The 23,857-nt window shown below is 41.1% G+C and overlaps 1 protein-coding gene across 5 annotated transcripts in view; it reads right to left on the bottom strand.

Annotated features, from left to right (window-relative positions):
- TRHDE (thyrotropin releasing hormone degrading enzyme) overlaps window positions 1-23,857 on the bottom strand; it is a 454,936-nt gene that overhangs the window by 419,828 nt on the left and 11,251 nt on the right. For all 5 annotated transcript variants that reach the window (XM_086398684.1, XM_086398686.1, XM_086398685.1 and 2 more), the window contains exon 2: window positions 21,271-21,544. In XM_086398684.1, coding sequence (XP_086254810.1) covers window positions 21,271-21,544 — 274 coding nt within the window. The remainder of the gene's footprint in view (window positions 1-21,270; window positions 21,545-23,857) is intronic.

Below are 23,857 nucleotides of genomic sequence, written 5' to 3'. Positions count from 1 at the left end.
AAGATAATCTGATGAATATGTGAATGATTTTATGATGTTCCAAGAGTGCAGAAAATCTCTTCTCCATCTTTTAACCTCTTTGTCCTTTTCCTTCACCCCACCTTAAATCATAGCCTGATAACTAGTTGGAAATAATTGTATTTTTAAATATATGAACATAGAAAATAGACATAGAATCTCCATGTCTTCAAATACATTTTTCTCCCTGGGTTTTTCCCTCCATGGGAGCAATTCTATAAATCTGAGATGATTCCATCTTCCCACCTATGACAGAACCACAGAGAAAGATACCTCACAGTCTTCTTCCTCCCTCTAATAATGAGCTTGTAATTCATTTCCACAATGTTGGTAATCACAGGAAACATAAACACTGAAAATTTCTGCAACACCTTTCACAGTGGCATTATGCTGGAGTGTCAAGATGAAATAGCAGTGTTTCTCATCTTCCCCTCTGAACAATCCTCTTTGGCCTTTGAAAACGATCCGTTTTAAGCGGGTGCCACAGAGGCTCCCATTCTACCCTCCTGTACTCCTTCTCATCCTGCTCGATAACCTACTCATTGCTACTGCTATTGCTAAGTCACTTCAGTCGTGTCCAACTCTGTGCAACCCCAGAGACGGCAGCCCACCAGGCTCTGCCTTCCCTGGGATTCTCCAGGCAAGAACACTGGCGTGGGTTGCCATTTCCTTCTCCAATGCATGAAAGTAAAAAGGGAAAGTGAAGTCGCTCAGTCATGTCCGACTCTTAGCGGCCCCATGGACTGTAGCCTAGCAGGCTCCTCTGTCCATGGGATTTTCCAGGCAAGAGTACTGGAGTAGGGTGCCATTGTCTTCTCCGAACCTACTCATTAGTGAGAGTGAAACCCAGGAACTCAGGCTTGTTGGTACAGCTGCCATGAACTGAGCATCCTTACATGCCCAGCAATGTGATGGACAATTCCCTTCCATTGCCTCTTTTAAGTTTCTCAACAATGTTACTAGGCATGCATTGTTATCCCCAGTCATATCAGAGAGTATGGCTCTAGTTAAGAAATCTGCCCCTAGCAAGTGGTGAAATCCAAAATTCAACCCCAATCTGCCAAACACCAACGCAATTAGCACTATACTTCTTGATCCAGCCTGTGCTTGACTCCTCGATGGCCTCCTAGAAAACACATATCACATAATAGAATCTCTCCCCTTTGGATGGATCCTCTTACCCAGGACTATTCCACACACTCTCAATGCCTGTCCCCAGAGGAAGGGGAAGGCAGAGAACTGTCCCCACCATGAGCATCTCAGACATTGCCACAAGGCCCTTCTGATGGAGGTTTTTCATTGGCCAATGGATTAATAAAATAAAGAAATTGATAAGAATATGTCTCCTGTCAGGAAAAGGGTTACTGGTTCAAATGGTTGTTTTTTCCTCTCTGAAATGCTGAGAGGCACAACTGCATTAATTCTAGGCATGTGTAGAGATAACCAAACTTTCAACCTGACTTGCCATTTAAAAGATTCAAGTTTCATCAGAGAGACACACATAATAAATTTACCATATTAGAAAAAAAAAAGAACACTGTATTTCTTCATTTTCTTTCTCTGGCATGACAGGCATGTATATAGTATAAGTCAGAGAGGAAGAAGGAAAGTGAGACACTTCACTCAGGCCAAGCCTCCACCCGAACCTAGAACCCTACGGAGAAGAGACAGAGAAAGGAAGAAAGAAGGGGGAAGGGGGAGGATAAATTGGGAGGTTGAGATTGACATATACATGTAAAAAATGGATAACTATCAAGAACCTGCTGTATAGCATGGGATCGGGGGGAAAGAAGGTACACTCTCTCCATGGAACATATATTGTTCACCTTAAAAATGCTTTCCAATATACATTAGGTGCAGATCGATATTGTTTGATTTCACTTATACAAGGTACCTAGAATAGTCAAATTCAGAGAGTCAGAAAGTACACTGGTGGATGCCAGGGTGGGGAGTGGGAAAGATTGGGGCAGGGAGGGCGAATGGGGACTTAGTGTTTAAGGGGGACAGAGTTTCAGTAGGAAGGTGAAAAGCTGGGGAGATGGGTAATGGTGAGAGCTGCACAACCATGTGAATGGACTTAGTGCCACGGAACTGGACAGTTAGTATGGTTAAAATAGTATTCTTTATATTGTGTGACTTTTACCACAATTTAAAAAAATTACAAAAAAGAAACAGGGGAAAGAAAGCAAAGCAAAGAAGAAAACTACAAGAAGTAAAGATGCAGCAATAAAGTGCCGTCATCTCAGTCAAGCAACCTGAAACTCTGAGGTTTTGTTTGATTCACTTTTATTCCCTTGTCGCCCAAATCAACACACTCATCAAGGCCTATTGATTTTTCCTTCAAGTGCATCTTAAAACATCCATGCTTTGAATATTTATTGAGTGACTGCTATAGGCAAAGAAATGTGGTATATACCATGGAGTATATAGTATATACTAAACACATGATTTCTGTAAGCTGCCCAGGATATGTGTGTGTGTTGTATGATTATATGAATAATATAGTATATGAATGTATTTTTCGCTGGCAACAATTCTTACTTACCCTCACAGTCTTGTAATCTCACAAGTAAAAAAAAAAAAAAAGATGTGCAGAAAGTAACATAATTAATTTATTTGGACAATGATCCAAAGAGAGTTATAATTACAGGGCAATTACAGTTCAAAGAAGGGAAAGAACCTAGCTGGGGCAAGGTTTCATGCAGAAATGAAACCTAAAACTGCCTAGAGCAGTTAAGCTCTTGTGCCTGGATAATTTTTCCCTGTTTTATCAATATTCTTTAAAATCTCAATTCAGTAATTAAAGTATAGCATTTCATGGAGTTATGTTTTAAAAAAATGTTTCATTGCTGTGTGAAAAAGACATACAAACAGTCAGTGTATTTGCCTTCACCAGGTCTAAATCTCCACCATCCATGCTCAATCATGACCTTCTGGTGGGCTTTCAAAGCTCCAGGCTTTCCTCCCTTCCCCTGGATTTGGCATACTTCCTCAAGATTAATATTTCTAAAAACCTCACTTTTATCATGTCATTCCCTTATCCTTTGGGGATCCTGGCTTCTTTCCGTTTCTGATCCAGACTTGTCTTTCCAACCCCGTTCCACTGATTTCCTTTCCCTGCCGGCTGCTCCACCTTGCATCTTCCCTGGGACCCCACCCCGCTGAACAGGAGGTCCATTTCCAGGGTGGGTGTGAACGCTAGCTCTGCCGCTGTAAGCCATGACACTATGGACACGCTAGGCATTCACTCTCAGTGCCTCATTTTCTTCATCTAGAAAACAGGGACAACAGCTCTTATCTCACAATAGTAAATGAATTATTAAACAGATCAGAGCCTTGCAGCTACTAAGTACTCAACAATGATATCTGTTATTTATCTGATTTTTGCTGACAGAATATACTTCTTCCTTTTTTTTTTTAATAATGTCACACTGTTTTTCCTTTGAGAAACTCCCCCTCCTCAGATTCCATCAGCCCCTATGAAGGCATCCCAGAATCTATTAATACCTCATCCATGGACATGGGCGCTCTATTCAGGCAAAACAAATTGCTCCCTCTGTCTCTCCGGGGAACTTGGGGACTGCAATTAAAACACATGACAGCACCCCCAAAAGATTGTTCATCGGTAATTGCTACCTAGATGCGCAAGGCTGTCCTGCCCAAGACATAATTATTTAATTCTCCATTCCTTGGAGCTGGCCAGGATCCCACTGTTGATTTTCTCTTCTGCTTAAGTTTTCCTGAGTTGCTTTCAGACACTTGTAACCAACTATTAATAACTGATACATTAATCTTCTCACTCTGAAGAAAATTCCATGGTTGTCCCTTCCATAGATGCTCTCTTCATCTCACGAGGAAGACTCTCTAATCTGCCTTTCACATATCGATATCCACCCTATCCTCAAGACCAAACTCCTCAATAAATATCTGTCCACATGGATCTCCTTCTCTGTTCTTCGATATCTAACATCTAACCACTGAATTTACTTCCCCTTTATAAAATAGCACCTTGAACCATCCAGTACGTGGTAATGTGTTTACCTTGTCTAATCAGCTGGCTCCTAAAGCCTTTGGAAATAAAAGCTATATCTTACACACTGGTTTTGTGCAGTATTTAACCCAGAGGAGACACTGGGTATCTATTATTAGCTTGCTGCTTGGCTAATCACAAAAAGTTGAGAATTTTTCCTCTCCTCGTCACTCAAAGTCCCACGTCTTTGTGAACTTCTTATGAATTCTGCTCAGTCCATTCTGTCTTTGGTCATCTTAATTACACCAGAATTTTCCAATTTTCTCAGTTTATTATTGGACACAGTTGACTAATATAGCTTTGTGAAGGGATAAAGCAGTGGTTTTCTATGGTTTTAAGAAATATAAGACATTAGTAATTTTCAGTGCCATGAGAACAGTGCATTTGCTTTGTGGTTGGTTTCAGGTGTTCACCAGTTCCTCCCCAAATTGAACCTAATCAGAAAACAGCAACATCTTATAGACCCAGTCAGATTTCCTGCCATCTGGTCTGAAAAGGAAGTCAAGAAACATTAGTAGGTGGCAGTGGCTACAAGACAGACAGTATTATTAGTACTCTGGATATCTTTTTCACTCTGAATACTCAGCTTTATGTATCCACCTAAATACAAGGACCTTCCAGAAATACTATCTGAATCTTCCGCACAGAATTTTCCTCTTTGTTTCATGCAAGTTCCATCTCCGGAAATATTAATGTCTTAACCAAATACTCTAGTTAGTCTCTGAAATTTGACATCAAATCTTATAAGAATCATTTGAATCTCAGTAACATCAACCTTTAGAATATAATCCTCTTTCATCTTTTGTTTTACATCATGTTTTCCCAGAGTTTTTTCCTCTGGAGACTGAAGCACATCCTGTGTCTGGGACCAGACACAAAAGTCTGCTTGTGATTTTCACGTCGCCCGTGATCTAAGCCCCTCCACTTGTTTGCACTACTCGTGCTTGCTGCCTGTTCTGTGATCTTTAGGAAAGTCAACAAGACCAGCATGGCAGCCTTAACCACAGAGGAAAGCGGATCCTTAACCAAACAATGGGGAAAAGGAACTGAGAGTCTTTTGGCAAAGATAATAAGACATTTTGTATCATCTCCATGCCTCCACAGAAAGCTCCTGACATGTTCTGAAGCCCTCCCAAGCTCAGATCCTTCAATGGTCCCCTTTTCTTAACGGATAAAATCAAAACTCCTTAACAAGACATACAAATCCCTTCATGATCTGGCCCCTGCATAAATCCCCAACATCATCTCTCACCACTTTCTTCCTCAATACTATAAAATATTCTACTTCCCTTAGATTATAAAGGCATGGGCCAAACAGTTTTTTAAAGTAAAAGTTCTAAAGAACTAGAAGTAAAACAAAAAAGGAGGGTCAAAAATTGGCAAAAATAAATCTGAAGTCATAAGGAAAAGAAAAGTGAAAGTGAAGTCGTTCAGTCATGTCCAACTCTTTGGGACCCCATGGACTATAGCCTACCAGGCTCCTCTCCATTTCCTTCCCCAGGGGATGTTCCAGACCCAGGGACTGAACCCAGGTCTCCTTCAGGCAGACACTTTAACCTCTGAGCCACCAGGGAAGCTCACAGCAAAGAAATGAAAAGGAGCCTGTCAGATTATCAATTTACAAGTTATGTTACTCTAGGGCTTCCTAGGTGGCGCTAGTGGTAAAGAACCTGCCTGACTGCCAGTGCCAGAGACCTGGAGAAATAAGAGACTAGGGTTTAGCCCCTGGGTCAGGAAGATCCCCTGGAGAAAGGCACAGCAACCCACTCCAACATGCTTGCCTGGAGAATCCCGTAGATGGAGGAGCCTGGAGAACCACAGTTCATGGGGTTGCAAAGAGTCAGACATGACTGAAGCGACTCAGCACATACACACAGCAAGCATGTTACTCTAGATGTGCCAGGAGCATATCTAAGAGGTAATTGGACTGATGGGCCCCATTGCAACCACCCAAAATTTCAGCAAGAAGACTGAGAGTCATCTCTTTTCTCTCGACCAAGAGAGAATGGACCTGGCTACACACCACATCATCCATCACACACATCATCATGATTTAAACATACTACAACCATGAATAGTCTACATGACTAAACGGTTTTGTTTCATAGGTTTGTTTTCACTTAAACCCTTTTCCTTAGCTTCTATTAGTCTCTTCAATACATGGGACTTTTAAGACTCAGGGCAGTTGATAAAATTGTGGATTATACAACAGAACTCATAATCATTCATCACTTAATCCACCATCAGCCCAGGCCAACCAGCAGGGGATTGGAGATTTGCTGAGGCACCCTCCATTATGCCAACATCCCAATGGAAACCTTGGAGCAGGACAGTCATACAATCTCCTCCATTCACTGAATTCTGCCTACTCAGTCCCCTCTCTTGGGTTGTGGACATGTCCCTCCAGCCTAGTGTTCCACCCTTCAGATCAATAGCTCTTAGCCTTTACACAAACCCCTGACTCCTATTACGTCTGTTCACATTCAGTTCAGTTCAGTCGCTCAGTCGTTTCTGACTCTTTGTGACCCCATGGACTGCAGTACACGAGGCTTCTTTGTCCATCACCAAATCCCAGAGTTTATTCACACTCATGTTCATTGAGTCCGTGATGCCATCCAACTATCTCATCCTCTGGCATCCCCTTCTCCTCCTGCCTTCAATCTTTCCCAGCATCAGGGTATTTTCCAGTGAGTTAGTTCTTCACATCAGGTGGCCAAAGTATTGGAGTTTCAGCTTCAGCATCAGTCCTTCCAATGAACACTCAGGACTGATCTCCTTTAGGATGGACTGGTTAGATCTCCTTGTAGTCCAAGGGACTCTCGAGTCTTCTCCAACACCACAGTTCCAAAGTATCAATTCTTCGGTGCTCAGCTTTCTTTATAGTCCAACTCTCACATCCATACATGACTCCTGTAAAAGCCATAGCTTTGACTAGACAGACCTTTGCTGGCAAAGTAATGTCTCTGCTTTTTAATGTGCTGTCTAGGTTGGCCATAGCTTTTTTTCCAAGAAGCAAGCATCTTTTAATTTCATGGCTGCAGTCACCATCTGCAGTGATTTTGGAGCCCAACAAAATAAGGTCTGTCACTATTTCCATTGTTTCTCCATCTATTTGACATGAAGTGATGGGACCGGATGCCATGATCTTAGTTTTCTAAATGTTGAGTTTTAAGCCAGCTTTTTCACTCTCTTCTTTCACTTTCATTAAGAGACGCTTTAGTTCTTCACTTTCTGGTGTCATCTGCGTATCTAGGTTATTGATATTTCTCCCGGCAATCTTGATTCCAGCTTCTGCTTCTTCCAGCCCAGCGTTTCTCATGATGTACTCTGCATATAAGTTAAATAAGCAGGGTGACAATATACAGCCTTGACATACTCCTTTCCTGATTTGGAACCAGTCTATTGTTTCATGTCCAGTTCTAACTGTTGTTTCTTGACCTGCATACAGATTTCTCAGGAGTCAGGTCAGGTGGTCTGGTATTCCCATCTCTTTCAGAATTTTCCACAGTTTGTTGTGATCCACATAGTCAAAGGCTTTGGCATAATCAATAAAGCAGAAGTAGATGTTTTTCTGGAATTCTCTTGCTTTTTTGATGATTCAGCGGATGTTGGCAATTTGGTCTCTGGTTCCTCTGCCTTTTCTAAATCTAGCTTGAACACCTGGAAGTTCACAGTTCATGTACTGTTGAATCCTGGCTTGGAGAATTTTGAGCATTAATTTGCTAACGTGTGAGATGACTGCAATTGTGTGGTAATTTGACTATTATTTGGCATTGCCTTTCTTTGGGACTGGGATGAAAACTGACCTTTACCAGTCCTGTGGCCACATGACATGAAAAGATCAAAGGTTTGCTCACATTCTCATCTATATTTAGATCCTCTCTCAACCACCTGTAGAGCCAGAGAGGGATCAGCACTTTCCTGACCTTCCACTACTGCTTTTATATCCCAATTTGTGGCTCAGCTGGTAAAGAATCCGCCTGCAATGCAGGAGACCTGGGTTCGATCCCTGGGTTGGGAAGGTCCCCTGGAGAAGGGAAAGGCTACCCACTCCAGTATGCTGGACTGGAGAATTCCATGGACTGTATGGTCCATAGGGTCGCAAAGACTAGGACACGACTGAGTGCCTTTCACTTTCACTTTCTCCACTTTCATGGAAAAACTCTTCTCTTTTGGAGTTAATGCAGCTCACTAATTTTCTTCCCGATCTAGGTCTCCAACTGTGACGCTCACACTTCAAAAGTCTAAAGCCTGGCTTAAGGCTGCCATACTCAAGGAGTACCTCTCAGTGGTTTTGATGTTTGTTCTAACATGATCTCACTGCCATTTTATCTCAGCTCTCCATGATTCTGTCTTCAATCACCTTCCATCCAACTTCGCAATAACATTACTCCAACGCCACTAAACTGCAGTGAAAATTGCTCCAACTCACCCTGAAACCTGAAACCTCCTTCCTAAAACAGCTTCCCACCTCGCCCACTTCATCACTCTACTCTGACTTTTATTCTCATGGTGACTGCTATTCCTCATCTGTCCCAATCCATTTTCCATGACCATCACTCCCATCTGGGTTTGAAAGTATCAATTCCTAGGCAGGTTGATAAGAAGTCCAGGGTCCCCAAGGAGGAGAGAGGGGTCTGGAATTCTCAAGGTGGAGGAAAGGACAAACTTTTTTCTTCTCTACATTTCTTAGTCTTAGTCACATAAAATGGTTTTTTTTTTTTCTTTAAGCCTGGAACTGATGATTACACAAGTCAGTTTAAACTCTGTACTAAGGATTATATAACAACAATGTATCCTGCTTGAGGACAGTTTCTCCTTCCTGAAAACCTTTTGGCTAATCCTGTTATCTTAAAATGTAAATTATGGGAGTGGGTCTAGTAAGATCTTTACAACCCTGGGACATTCTTTTGATGTATTGTAATAACTAATTAAAAAAGTATATAGCTCCCTTGCTTAGACTAGCGAGGGGGGCGCTCTCTGTCCCCCTTCTGATATCTATGTCAGAAGTGTTCTCGGTCCCCTTACATACTTTAATAAAACTCTGCTGCACTAAAGCTCTTGAGCCTGGTCCCTGTCCCAAAGTTAAATCTTCTCTTTCGGAGATTACGAATCCAACACCGTTCACAGTAAGCTATCAGGTTCCCTTGATTCTCTACCTCTCTGGAAACTACGGCCCATACTTTCAACAATGTTTTCACCGTAACTAAATGTCGAATCCTCTTGATGGCTGGCCACATGAGTCTTGTGCAGTCTCCCAGGTGGAATCTCCCACAGCTGCTTTCTTTATTCCTATTCCTGGGTTCTGAAAACTTGCAGAACAGTACAAAGGAGTACTGGATATTTCCCCTACAAAAGCAAGCTACTGAACATCTGGTAGCTCTTTAACAACTGTCAGAAAACCTTTTAGCGGCTTCCTTGGTGGCTCAGTGGTAAAGAATCTGCCTGCAAATCCAAGAGACACAGGTTCAATCCCTGATCCAGGAAGATCCAACAAGACATTGAGCAACTGAGCCCACAGGCATCTATTGAGCCTGTGCTGTAGAGCCTGGGAGTCGCAACTACTGAGCCCACATTTCGCAACTCCTGAAGCCTGTGCACCCTAGAGCCCATGCTCTCTGAGAAGCCACTGCAATGAGTAGCCCATGCACCACAGTTTTTTTAAAAGAAAAGATTTGTTTTCTCTTGTACAGATTTAGCACTGCTATATCTAAAACTCACTTACACTAGGCTCTGCATACATGTATTTTCTTTTCCTTTCCCTTAACTAGCACTCTTAAGGACACAGTCTATAATCATTGCCTCTATTTCTTCATTCTATACTCACTCCTTAACAAAAGCCCTTGGTTCTATTCCTACCATACTAATAAAATTTAAGAAGGTACATCAACTGTATTTTTTTTCCTTTTTAATTTCTCAAACTCCTTGACTCCAATAAACTCCTGACCTGGCCAGATAGCCTGCTGACAACAGTACAGACCTGACTGGATGACCCAGCCTGGCTCAGGCCTGCCTCTCACATAGCAGAGGTTAAGCTGGGCCCCAAGATTCCAAGACGCAGCCAGTGAGCACTCAGAGTCTTTCCATTCCTGTTAGATGACAGAGACAATCCCTGGTCATTTCTCCTCCTCAGTACCTGATCCTCCAGAGCCTAGAGATTGAATTGAATCCAGTTCCCTATTTTCAGTAAAACTCTTAGGATTCAACTCTCCTGAACAACATCTTCCAACAAAGTACTTAAAAAGTGAGGATGTGTGTTTTGCAGCATTTGCTATTTACAGTCAGTATTGGTCAAAATTACTTCTTATGAATTTTTATTTTACTCCTGGGTTGGAAGATCCCCTGGAGAAGGAAATGGCAACCCACTCCAGTATTCTTGTCTGGAGAATCCCATGGACAGAGGAGCCTGGCAGGCTACTGTCCATGGAGTCGAAAGAGTTGGACACGACTTAGCGACTAAACCACCACCACCATTAACCTAACAAAAGGTTTTGGAAACTCCTGACATTATGGCTTCTCTGAAGGGATTCACCTATTTAGACATGCACTGGATTTTGACTATCTCCCATTTTCTATATACAATAGGAATGGCTGATCTTACAAAGACGAGCAAGATACAGTGCCTGACTTCAAAGGGTTCACAGTCTAGAGGAGCAAAGAGGCCAGCTAGAAAGGACTGTAAACAGGAGGACAATGACTGTGAGAGATGAATGCACAAAGTCTCCTGAGAGGATTCTAAGACAAAGAGGATTATTTCTTCTTGGGATAATCAAGAAGCCTCCACTTGTATTCCTGCTGCTGCTGCTAAGTCGCTTCAGTCGTGTCCGACTCTGTGCGACCCCATAGACGGCAGCCCACCAGGCTCCCCCGTCCCTGGGATTCTCCAGGCAAGAATACTGGAGTGGGTTGCCATTTCCTCCTCCAATCTATGAAAGTGAAAAGTGAAAGGGAAGTCGCTCAGTCGTGTCCGACTCTTAGCGACCCCATGGACTGCAGCCCACCAGGCCCCTCTGTCCATGGGATTTTCCAGGCAAGAGTACTGGAGTGCGGTGCCATTGCCTTCTCCAACTTATATTCCTGAATAGATTGCAATCCAACCCTTTTGTCATTACTTTTTCTTTCTCTGTAGACCATTACAATATTTGTAAAACAGTCTAAACAAAAGAACTCTTAATATCAACATGGATATTTTAATATGAATTTTTTTAAGTGCTTAGAGTACACTAACCTACACTCCTCTACTTCTGTTAAAATGAGACCTAAATTGTATTTCCAGTAGGAAACAACACAGAATAATTACATGTTTTAAGTGTATATACTAGAACTCTCACTAGAACTCTAGCATCAGAAATGTGCATCACGTGTCTGAGTATGTACACTTTCCTAGGTACAGGTGTGTGTACACATACACCATCACTGCAAATTTTGTGTATCCTTCTTAATCAGTCCACACACACACACACACAAAAATGAAAAATATATCTGGGGCACTTGCACTTGCTTTTCACTCAGCATCTCTTCTTTAGTAATTCCTCTTGTTTGCAACTCACACTCCCATCCACACGGTGAAACAGAAGATGTCATCTTCCTGTGATGTGCATCCTCTAGACACAGTGTCCAGAGACGGTCTCATGACTCAAGCAAAGACAACCAATGCACTTGCTATGGGTTTGGAAATGTGTAAAGGGCAGTTTCCCTCTTAGGGCCTGCACGGCAATATACAAAACTTGGGAACTTCTGGCAGCAACACTCGACCACGTCCATCAAAGAACAGAGGAAGCCTGTCCTCAGTGAGAGAGTCAATCAAAGCGGAAGGAGCACTGACAAGGATCTGAAGCAGCATTTCCAAATACCTCTGTGCTCAAAGTTTCAGGTCCACCCCTCACCTGGGATTCTTTGACATACTCCATTTTTTCTTGCACATTTCCCTTTTTGCTTAAGCTCCAATTGATAATATAAAAAAAAATGCTGACTAATAAAATTCTGTATAACCAGTTATGACAGGAGGAACAGATTTCTCAGGTAGTGTAGGTTGTGCATTCAACAGACTGGGCAAAAAAAAATTAAAACTCTCATTGGTTGTGAGAACCAGTTCAGAATACATAGTGAATCTGAAGGACAGAAACTATAGAGCTGTTATTACTCTGAACCTTAAAGTCATTCTTGACTCAATCTTCTGCTTCCTCAGTGTTTACTTTTCCTATACTTTATCCTGCACCAAGTCCTACCAATTCTTTCTTTAAAACGCCTCTTATAATTACACTATCTTATCCATTTAAATTATAACTACTCTAGTCCAGACTTTCTTAGCTAAATGGACCCCTATTCCCAGTCTCCTCACGTGCACATATTTTGCATGCTTCTCTCAAGGAGATTTTCAAAACTACACATATCATGCTTCCAGGTCTTAAATTTCCAGTGGATCTTACTGTTAACTGAATGATAATTTTAAAATAGGCATAAGCCCTTTTACAATCTAGATTCCATCTAGCTCTCAAACTTACATATCCCTTCTCCTTTCTATGACTTCAGAATATATCATCAATTTGTCATCATCAGAGTGAGTACCACATGTCAGGCACTGTGCTTGTGACTTTATGATCTCTGTAACACTTTTAACAGCTGTGGTGGTTTCCAAGCGAGCCTTCAAATTCTTTGACACTGTTCCCATTGAAAGATGGAGACTATGTCCCTTCTGCTAGAATCTAAGTTTGTAAGTAACAGAATGCAGCAACAGTGAATTGTTTAACCTCATAGACTAGGTCAGGAAAGATAACATAGCCTCTGCCTGGCTACAAGAAAGAGAGAAAAAAAAAGAAGATGGTGACTAACTCAATCTATGTAATCATTTATATTGGAAAGAGCAGACAGTGTAAATCTCTTGGTACACTCACCTTTGGAGGCTTGAGTCACCAGTAACAAGTCTGACAACACCAGGCTGCAAGGAAGCTCAGGCCTCAAGGGAGACCATTCATAGGTGATCCAGATAAGGGCCCCAACTGAGATCCCAGACAACAGCCAACAACAAGCAAAGAAAGTCAGTACAGACTGCCCTCTGATGACTCTGGCCCTCAGTTGTCAAGTCACTGCCAGTAGTCAAGCTTTCCCAGCTGAGAAATCAAAGAACAGAGATGAATCATACCCTGCTTCATGCTGTCCATATCTCCAACCCACAGAATGCAACAGGCACAAACACTGGTTATCCTGTTTTATTGCTAAGTTTTAGAGTGACTTAGCATTCAGCAATACCAACTGGAAACTATTTCAGTACCTGGAAGTGGGGCACTGCCATAACAAAACCCTTGAAACAGGTGACATTGGCTTTGAGACTGAACTGCTGGCAAAAGCTGGAAGAGCCTGGAGGGGATCCTCTAGCCAAAGATTTATAGCCCCTGAGGAAGCTGGTGGTGGCAGCTTGAAAGATATTAAGGTAAATGTATTGGAAGCTGAAATTTCAAAAAAGGACTTTTGGTATTAAGTGAAAGAAAGTTTGGCAACACTGTTGCGTGTAGTACCATGGAAAATAAGAAATAATTATTAAAATACATTTTTAAGCTAAGAAGACTTCCAGACAGAACACTGAAAGTGCCACCAGCTTCTACTACCTGGATATGAAAAATACAAACCAGGAGACGTGAGCTTCAGAACAAAGTACCCAGTTTCCAAGCAAAACTCAGAAGAAACAGAAAAGAGCCAGGATTTGATGAGCTCGGAGTTAAAACACTTTCTGGCAAAATATTCTTAAAATAAGAAATGGCCTTAGGAAAAAAAAATGCAGGTCACTGTCAGGAACGCATGATGAAGCCAAGGATGTGACTTCAGAAACTATTGAGACTTCAGACACTCCTAATGTGATGACCCATGGATTATGTGCTCAGTCACTGAGGCCAGCCTTAGTGACTCACTTGCAATTATTAAAACACAAGAGAAGTGAGGTATATACATATATATATATATATATACACTCAGACGCTTGGTTGTGTTCAACTCTTTGCAACCCTATGGACTGTGGCCCTCCAGGCTCCTCTGTCTATGAGATTTTCTAGGCCAGAATACTGGAGGGAGTTGCCATTTCCTTCTCCAAGGGATCTTCCCCAGCCAGGGATCCAACCTGGGTCTCCGGCATTGCAGATGGATTCTTTACCAACTGAACCACCAGGGAAGCCCAATATGCTGTGTGACTTCAGAGGATAAGTCACCAACGGCCATACAGCTTTCACATAGCTCTTTTAAGACACTCATCTTTAGAACTCCGAACAACCACATAAGAAATCCAACAAGCCTGAGGCCACTATGCTTGGAGCAAGCCGAGACAGTATGGAAAGGCCGCACATAAATGCTGTGGCCAGACGTCCTATTTGATATCCCAGAGGACTGACAGAACGATCATCAGACAAATTAGTGAAGATGGTCCAGATGATCCTGGCTTCAAGCTGTCAAGTCAGCCATCAAGTCTCCCCAGCCGACCCCTTGACATCACTGAGCAAAGACAAAGTGTTTCTGTTGGGTCTTTTAAATTTCTGACCCACTGAAACTCTGAAGGCAATAAAATGCTTGTTTTATGGCACTAAACTCTGTGATAGTTTGCTAAAGGAATAAATGAATGAGCAAATATTGCCAAGTGAGAATCTGAGCCAGCTGTCACAAGATTTTCCAATTTTTCAAGAGAAGCCAGATATAAAGAATGTTATGTGCCATTTCCCAAATTTCTAAGTGTAGCCAACTAACTAGAAAAATGCTAAGCCATATTGGGGATGGGTAAACTTAACATCTGGTTCCTCTGCCTTTTCTAAAACCAGCTTGAACATCTGGAAGTTCACAGTTCATGTTTTGCTGAAGCCTGGCTTGGAGAATTTTGAGCATTACTTTACTAGCGTGTGAGATGAGTGCAATTGTGTGGTAGTTTGAGCATTCTTTTGCATTGCCTTTCTTTGGGATTGGAATGAAAACTGACCTTTTCCAGTCCTGTGGCCACTGCTGAGTTTTCCAAATTTGCTGGCATATTGAGTGCAGCACTTTCACAGCATCATCTTTCAGGATTTGAAATAGCTCCACTGGAATTCTATCACCTCGACTAGCTTTGTTCGTAGTGATGCTTTCTAAGACCCACTTGACTTCACATTCCAGGATGTCTGGCTCTAGGTCAGTGATCACACCATCGTGATTATCTTGGTTGTGAAGATCTTTTTTGTACAGTTCTTCTGTGTATTCTTGCCACCACTTCTTAATATCTTCTGCTTCTGTTAGGTCCATACCATTTCTGTCCTTTATCGAGCCCATCTTTGCGTGAAATGTTCCCTTGGTATCTCTAATTTTCTTGAAGAGATCTCTAGTCTTTCCCATTTTGTTCTTTTCCCCTATTTTTTTGCACTGATCACTGAGGAAGGGTTTCTTATCTCTTCTTGCTATTCTTTGGAACTCTGCATTCAGATGCTTATATCTTTCCTTTTCTCCTTTGCTTTTCTCTTCTCTTCTTTTCACAGCTATATGTAAGGCCTCCCCAGACACCCATTTTGCTTTTTTGCATTTCTTTTCCATGGGGATGGTCTTGATCCCTGTCTCCTGTACAATGTCACGAACCTCCGTCCATAGTTCATCAGGCACTCTATCTATCAGATCTAGTCCCTTAAATATATTTCTCATTTCCACTGTATAATCATAAGGGATTTGATTTAGGCATACCTGAATGGTCTGGTGGTTTTCCCTACCTTCTTCAGTTTCAGTCTGAATTTGGCAATAAGGAGTTCATGATCTGAGCCACAGTCAGCTCCCAGTCTTGTTTTTGCTGACTGTATAGAGCTTCTGCATCTTTGGCTGCAAAGCATATAATCAATCTGATTTCAGTGTTGACCATCTGGTGATGTCCATGTGTAGAGTCCTCTCTTGCATTGTTGGAAGAGGGTGTTTGCTATGACCGGTGCATTTTCTTGGCAAAACTCTATTAGTCTTTGCCCTGCTTCATTCCGTATTCCAAGGCCAAATTTGCCTGTTACTCCAGGTGTTTCTTGACTTCCTACTTTTGCATTCCAGTCCCCTATCATGAAAAGGACATCTTTTTTGGGTGTTAGTTCTAAAAGGTCTTGTAGGTCTTCATAGAACCATTCAACTCAGCTTCTTCGGCATTACTGGTTGGGGCATAGACTTGGATTACTGTGATATTGAATGGTTTGCCTTGGAAACGAACAGAGATCCTTCTGTCATTTTTGAGATTGCATCCAAGTACTGCATTTCGGACTCTTTTGTTGACCATGATGGCTACTCCATTTCTTCTAAGGGATTCCTTCCCACAGTAGTAGATATAATGGTCATCTGAGTTAAATTCACCCATTCCAGTCCATTTTAGTTCACTGATTCCTAGAATGTCAATGTTCACTCTTGCCATCTCCTGTTTGACCACTTCCAATTTGCCTTGATTCATGGACCTAATATTCCAGGTTCCTATGCAATATTGCTCTTTACAGCATCGGACCTTGCTTCTATCACCAGTCACATCCACAACTGGGTGTTGTTTTTGCTTTGGCTCCATCCCTTCATTCTTTCTGGAATTATTTCTCCACTTATCTTCAGTAGCATATTGGGCACCTACTGACCTGGGGAATTCCTCTTTCAGTATCCTATCATTTTCCCTTTTCATACTGTTCATGGAGTTCTCAAGGCAAGAATACTGAAGTGGCTTGCCATTCCTTTCTCCAGAAAAGGCAGAGGAACCAGAGATCAAATTTCCAACATCCGCTGGATCATGGAAAAAGCAACAGAGTTCCAGAAAAACATCTATTTCTGCTTTATTGACTATGCCAAAGCCTTTGACTGTGTAGATCACAAAAAAACTGTGGAAAATTCTGAAAGAGATGGGAATACCAGACCACCTGACCTGCCTCTTGAGAAACCTATATGCAGATCAGGAAGCAACAGTTAGAACTGGACATGTAACAACAGAAACTGGTTCCAAATAGGAAAAGGAGTATGTCAAGGTTGTATATTGTCACACTGCTTATTAAACTTATATGCAGAGTACATCATGAGAAACGCTGGGCTGAAAGAAGCACAAGCTGGAATCAAGATTGCCGGGAGAAATATCAAAAAAAAAAAAAGATTGCCGGGAGAAATATCAATAACCTCAGATATGCAGATGACACCACCCTTATGGCAGAAAGTGAAGAGGAACTCAAAAGCCTCTTGATAAAAATGAAAGAGAGTGAAAAAGTTGGCTTAAAGCTCAACATTCAGAAAACGAAGATCATGGCATCTGGTCCCATCACTTCATGGGAAATAGATGAGGAAACAGTGGAAACAGTGTCAGACTTTATTTTTGGGGGCTCCAAAATTACTGGAGATGGTGACTGCAGCCACGAAATTAAAGGACGCTTACTCCTTGGAAGGAAAGTTATGACCAACCTAGACAGCATATTCAAAAGCAGAGACAATACTTTGCCAACAAAGGTCCATCTAGTCAAGGCTATGGTTTTTCCAGTAGTCATGTATGGATGTGAGAGTTGAACTGTGAAGAAAGCTGAGTGCCGAAGAATTGATGCTTTTGAACTGTCGTGTTGGAGAAGACTCTTGAGAGTCCCTTGGACTGCAAGGAGATTCAACCAGTCCATTCTAAAGGGGATCAGTCCTGGGTGTTTCTTTGAAGGAATGATGCTAAAGCTGAAATTCCAGTACTTTGGCCACCTCATGCAAAGAGGTGACTCATTGGAAAAGACTCTGATGCTGGGAGGGATTGGGGGCAGGAGGAGAAGGGGACGACAGAGGATGGGATGGCTGGATGGCATCGCTTACTCGATGGACGTGAGTCTGAGTGAACTCCGGGAGTTGTTGATGGACAGGGAGGCCTGGCGTGCTGCAATTCATGGGGTCGAAAAGAGTTGGACACAACTGAGTGACTGATCTGAACTGAACTGAAACTTAACATTTGACAGGTATGGATTCCACTTGAAAGTTGCCCTTCAATCACTCTATCGGAAGGATCTTAGACTTTCCTTAAGCTTCTTAATTACTTAGGGTAGTGCTTTGCAAGGGCTTCCCTGGTAGCTCAGGTGATAAAAAATCTGCTTGCAATGCAGGAGATCCAGGTTTGATCCATGGGTCAGGAAGATCCCCTGGAGAATGGAACCGCAACCCACTCCAGTATTCTTGCCTGGAGAAGTCCATGAATAAGGAGTCTGGCAGCCTATAGTCCAAGGGGTTGCAAAGAGTTGGACACAACTTAGCAACTAATTAGTGCCTTGCAAAATACACATTACTTGATAAGCAAATAATGATGCTTCAAACATGTATACTTGACGGTCTGCTTCCATTCAGCTGTATATTAAGATGCTGCTCAGGTTACTCTCTCATATCTCAAAGGAAACTGCTTCAGTTTCTGATTCAAACGATCCCCTGGATTTCATATGACCATCCCACACCTAAGAGTCTAAAGCTAAACTTCCACTCCTAGCTGTTAAAGAGTTCAGAAATGGCATTCCATGTGTTCTCAGTAATAAAGAGGAATGGCAATAAAAAGAAAATAGACTGGATTTCCAAGGGGTGACAAAAAAAGAGAAACAGGTTTTACATTTTAGTTCCACAGTTGATAAATAAGGGTTCCCAACAGCAATTTTGCTTTCCTTTTTACTACTCTTAGTATTTTTAAATTATACAACAAAAATTTTATTTCAGTTGGCCTTCCAGTGTTCTCTAGTAGCATGCTTTATCTTTTCTCCATAAAAATAATTAAATAGGAATTTTTTAATGTTTACTAATTACTTGAATTCTTAACTCTAATAAAAGTCACAGCTAAATAATTGGGGTGTATCTGGTTCTAAAACATGGATCACTTAGCAACAAGCATGATTGTGTAGAGCTGAAAATACTTTCAGGATAAAGAAATCACACTAAGAAAAACACACTTCCAATGTACCCTATGCTCCTAAGAGACCCACAGCAACTCTCATCAACTTTTGAAGATGTAAAAGGAAATGAAATATATTAGTATTCCTTTTCTTTGTACAGTCCAACATGAGTAGCCTTGAAGTATCTATCCACAGGAGATATCAAGAAATACCAGAGGAATTAAACATATTAAAAAAGTATAAGTCCAAAAGAGCAAAATGTCTTTTTTCTAGCATTCTACAGTCAGTACTTAGGGGTATTATTTTTAATGATTATGTAGATTAACTCACCATATACAGTTCTTTACTAATGGCATTAAATTTGTATGCAAGCAAATTTTATTTTTTAAATGGGTTCTGTGGTGATTTAAGCTGAAAGTTAACAGCAAGAAAAATTTGTTTATCTAAACCTATTATTCAAAATTTAGGCTGTTATAGAGCTATGGACTTCTACAGAATAAGAATATAGATTTCTATTCACTTTTTCTGTTATGTTTGAGTAACACCAGATACAATGGCCATTGGATGGAAAGAATCATTACCTGGACTCTCATATAGACACACAGGTGAAATGGTAAGTATAGCATGAGGAGGGGCGTAGGGGCTGAGAACCCAAAATGTAGGGTCATACCATAAGAAGTTAGTCTTGCAGCCCTACCACTCACTTACCTTTTACTCTGATAAAGTTATTTCACCTCTTTAAACCTAAATTTGTGCGTGCTAAGTCTCTTCAATCATGTCCAATCCTTTGCGACCCCATGGACCATACACCACCAGGCTACTCTGTCTGTGGGATTCACCAGGCAAGAATACTGGAATGGGTTACCATTTCCTCCTCCAAGGGATATTCCCGACCCAGGGATAAAACCCACATCTCTAATGTCTCCTGTATTGGCAGGCAGGTTCTTTACCACTGGCCCCACCTAAATTTATTCACTCAGAAAAATGGAATTATAATACCTTGCTTTAGGGTTGACATGAAACTTAAAATAAATGCATATTTATTGCATAAGCCATCAAAATGAAGACAAAGTTGTTAAGTGAGCATGGCCTGCTTTAGTCTGATTAATGCAAGACAAATGCATGTCAAAAGTACCCGGAATAATGAATGGTATCACAAATGGTAATGATCATAAAGAATACAATTGACTTTTGTTATAAATTTAATACAGATAGTGAATTCTCAAGACTTCCTATATAACACCTTTGTCTAAGTACATATTTCTATACATATGGGTGCTATGGGTTAAAAGAAGCTTCGTACGTTACAGAAATTCTAGCACATCAGCAGAAGAATTTAGGTGCAAAAATGTTCACTGAGCATTGTTGTCAATCACTGAAAAATCAGGAAACATTAAATTGTTCATCTATAGGAGGAAGGGAAATTTTAACATATTCATTAACCACTCTATTCAGATAAGCCACAAAAATATAATTTTAAGCAAAAATGAAATCAAATAAAAATAAGTTGAAGAAATGATTATCTATAATATAAAACCACTTATATGAAATTTTCAAACATGGAATTATTTAAACAGATTTATACTTAATAATGATTGATTCCCTGGTGGCTCAGATGGCAAAGCATCTGCTTGCAATGCGGGAGACCCTGGTTCGATCCCTGGATCGGGAAGATCCCCTGGAGAAGAAAATGGCAACCCACTCCAGTACTCTTGCTTAGAAAATTCCATGGATGGAGGAGCCTGGTGGGCTACAGTCCATGGGGTCGCAAAGAGTCGGACACCACTGAGCGACTTCACTTATACTTAATAATGAATAATATACTTAATAATTGTGTGATAATATGCATAGAAATGACAAAATTCAAATTCAGGGCCAGGTAGAAGACAAGACAATAATATCAGGCAGGGGTCCACAGGGGGCTTCAACTCTACCCAACATGTTTTACTTTTTCAAAAATTAAATGAGACTGGAACAAAGACGGTAAAATGTTTAGATTCTATAGAGCTGGCTAGTAGGTATATGGAGCTTATAATATTATTCTCCACATTTTCTTTATGTGTGAAATATTATATAATAAAAAGAAGCTTTATCATCATATAAATAAAAACAGGCAATTTCCCATAACAGACAACAGCTGTTGCAGAGATAATCAGGTGATCAAAAGGAACAGGAATGGCAGGAGTGGGAAAGTGATTAAATTAATAAGAAGGCTGGGTAAGGAAGAGAAGTTCCTCTCTGACTCTGAAACCAAGAAGATAATTTTCCTTCCAAGGATTAAGAAAAGAATTCAGCTATATAAGATGGGAAGAAGAGAGAAATGAGTCATTGTTAATCCAGATATCAGCATATATTATCCAAAAACAACATTAAGCTTAAAATACTTACTGCAACCCCACTCTTGGTGGTAGTTTCTCTGTATGTGAAGTTGCAAATTGCCCAAGCTAAATAGTACGTGGACATGAGAGGGGTTTGTGAAAAGTGATCCGTAACCCATCCATCTTCCTCAAACACAGAAGTTTCCACTGGCATATTGGATAAAGATAAATAGCTTGCTTGATGCTTGATGCTGATTTTGAAAGTAGCCTTGTAGATTGGCTCATCAAAACAAGGAAATGCCTTTCTGGCATGTGTAGGCGAAAACTGAGTAATACCAAGGAATCTGGAAAAAAAGAAAATGACATTCTCAATTACATTTATGACTTAAGTTATGATCACTTTATATACTTCTGTTAATAAAATACTTTTGCAAATTACAAGACACTTTTTTCCTGAACCAAACTTAAGCACATGAATGGTACAAAAGCATACTTCATGCATATTTCCCCAACAACAAAAAATTTTCAGAAAACTTTTTGTCTCATCTAAAGTAAATTCTCTAAATCCAGTGAAAGTGAAAGTTGCTCAGTGGTGTCCGGCTCTTTGCGATCCCATGGACTATACAGTCCATGGAATTCTCCAGGCCAAAATACTGCAGTGGGTAGGCTTTACCGTCTCCAGGGGATCTTCCCAACACAGGGATTGAACCCAGGTCTCCCACATTGCAGGTGGATTCTTTGCCAGCTGAGCCACAAGGGAAGCCCAGAGTTGTGCTTATTAGGCAAAACTGACACTTTACAGAAAAACAACTCGTCATCATACTGGAAAGTATTAGAAAATAATGGTTCTCCTTTGTGGTATGCGGAGAAGGCAATGGCACCCCACTCCAGTACTCTTGCCTGGAAAATCCCATGGACGGAGGAGCCTGGAAGGCTGCAGTCCATGGGGTCGCTGAGGGTCGGACACGACTGAGCGACTTCACTTTCACTTTTCACTTTCATGCATTGGAGAAGGAAATGGCAACCCACTCCAGTGTTCTTGCCTGGAGAATCCCAGGGACAGGGGAGCCTGGTGGGCTGCCGTCTATGGGGTCGCCCAGAGTCGGACACGACTGTCTCTCTCCTCTCTGAAACTGGTTGAAACTGTTCAACCAGTAAAGACAATGAAATCAAATCCAAAAGTTGTCATTAGATACAAGTAAGACACAGATGATCACTAAGAAACATCTACATCCTCATATTTCAGCAAGACGTGCCCTGGTTTTGTTAAGGAAATGGACTCTGAGACCTGACAAAACCTGGTCTGCGTTCTGACTCCACAACATTTCTTAACCACATCATCTTGGATGATTACTAAATTTCCGTAAGGTGCAGCTATTCATTGCGTAAAAAGAAATAACCATGCCCAACTTAAAAAGCATTGTAAAGTTTAGTAGAATGGAAAAGGAGGGTGTAAAGGTGTGACTAGATGAACAGCACCCAGCAGGCAGGTAATAAATGGCAGCCACTGGTTCACAGTATCTTCGACCTTTCTTAGAGTGATAGAACATACATTTACGCAGAATGATCCAGAGCCCATTGGTTTCTACCACTCACAGTATATATTTGCTATATACGTTATATGTTATTATATGTTATATAATAAATATCTGTATAGTAAATATTCATGTCAATATGTGCATATATATATAATATTGAACCCACTCTGGTTTTCAGTTCAAGCTGCAAAATTGCATCTCATTTAAACTCTAGAAACACCCTCTGCATTCTGTCAAATCAAAATACCCAAACTATGTACTTGAAGACAGACACTCCTTTAACTTAAAAAGAGGGCCATTATTTGTGAAAAGATTCTAAGTTAATTATACTTTTTATATGCGTGTGTGTGCGCACTTAGTCCCTCAGCTATATCCTACTCTTTGCCACCCCATGGACTGTAGCCCTCCAAGCTCCTCTGTCCACAGCATTTCCCAGGGGGGGATTTCTGGAGTGAATTGCCATTTCCTCCTCCAGGGGATCTTTCTGATGAGATTGAATCTGGGTCTCCTGCATTGAAGGCCGATTCTTTACCACTGAGCCACTGGAGAAGCCCCAAACTTTTTAAATAATACTAGTTAAAACTGAAGCTAAGGCAAGTCAATATCAAACCCTTGGTAAAACATTACTGAGTGCTACAGCCATCTCTTTAGAAGGCTCTTATCCCCACAGTCGTTCTACCACCCACCCTGCCTTCCCCGTCATCCACAGAGTTCTTGCTTAATCTCACATGGCACACTTTCCCGCTGAGCCCAAACTTGGCCTCAAAATTATTCTCAACACAGCACTTCAGGGAGCTATACCAATCAATAGAGGCTGACATGTGTATTGAATCTTATTGGCTATCCCTGGATCAAACCATAAAATGTAAATGCTTATACTTTTAAAAATTATGACACATGTATTATTGAGGGACTACTTTTTAAAAGCTTAGTTTTCAAACAGAGAAAATAAGATATTTTAAAGATTAATTGTATATTTCCTCTGAGAGAGGGGTTTCAAGAATTATCTTGAAGCACTACTGAGCTGCTACATACCAGGCTTGGGTAAATCACTTTACTGCCTGAGTTTATTTTTTCATTAGTAGAAGGAAAATATTTCTAAGCCTCCCTTATGAAACT

The sequence above is a fragment of the Bos grunniens genome, chromosome 5 (genome assembly GCF_055505025.1).
Source record: "Bos grunniens cultivar Pamir isolate PY7600 chromosome 5, Bosgru_T2T1.0, whole genome shotgun sequence".
Taxonomy (NCBI): domain Eukaryota; kingdom Metazoa; phylum Chordata; class Mammalia; order Artiodactyla; family Bovidae; genus Bos; species Bos grunniens.
Note: the sequence above shows the minus strand (reverse complement) of the source record. Positions and strands in the feature narration are given on the sequence as shown.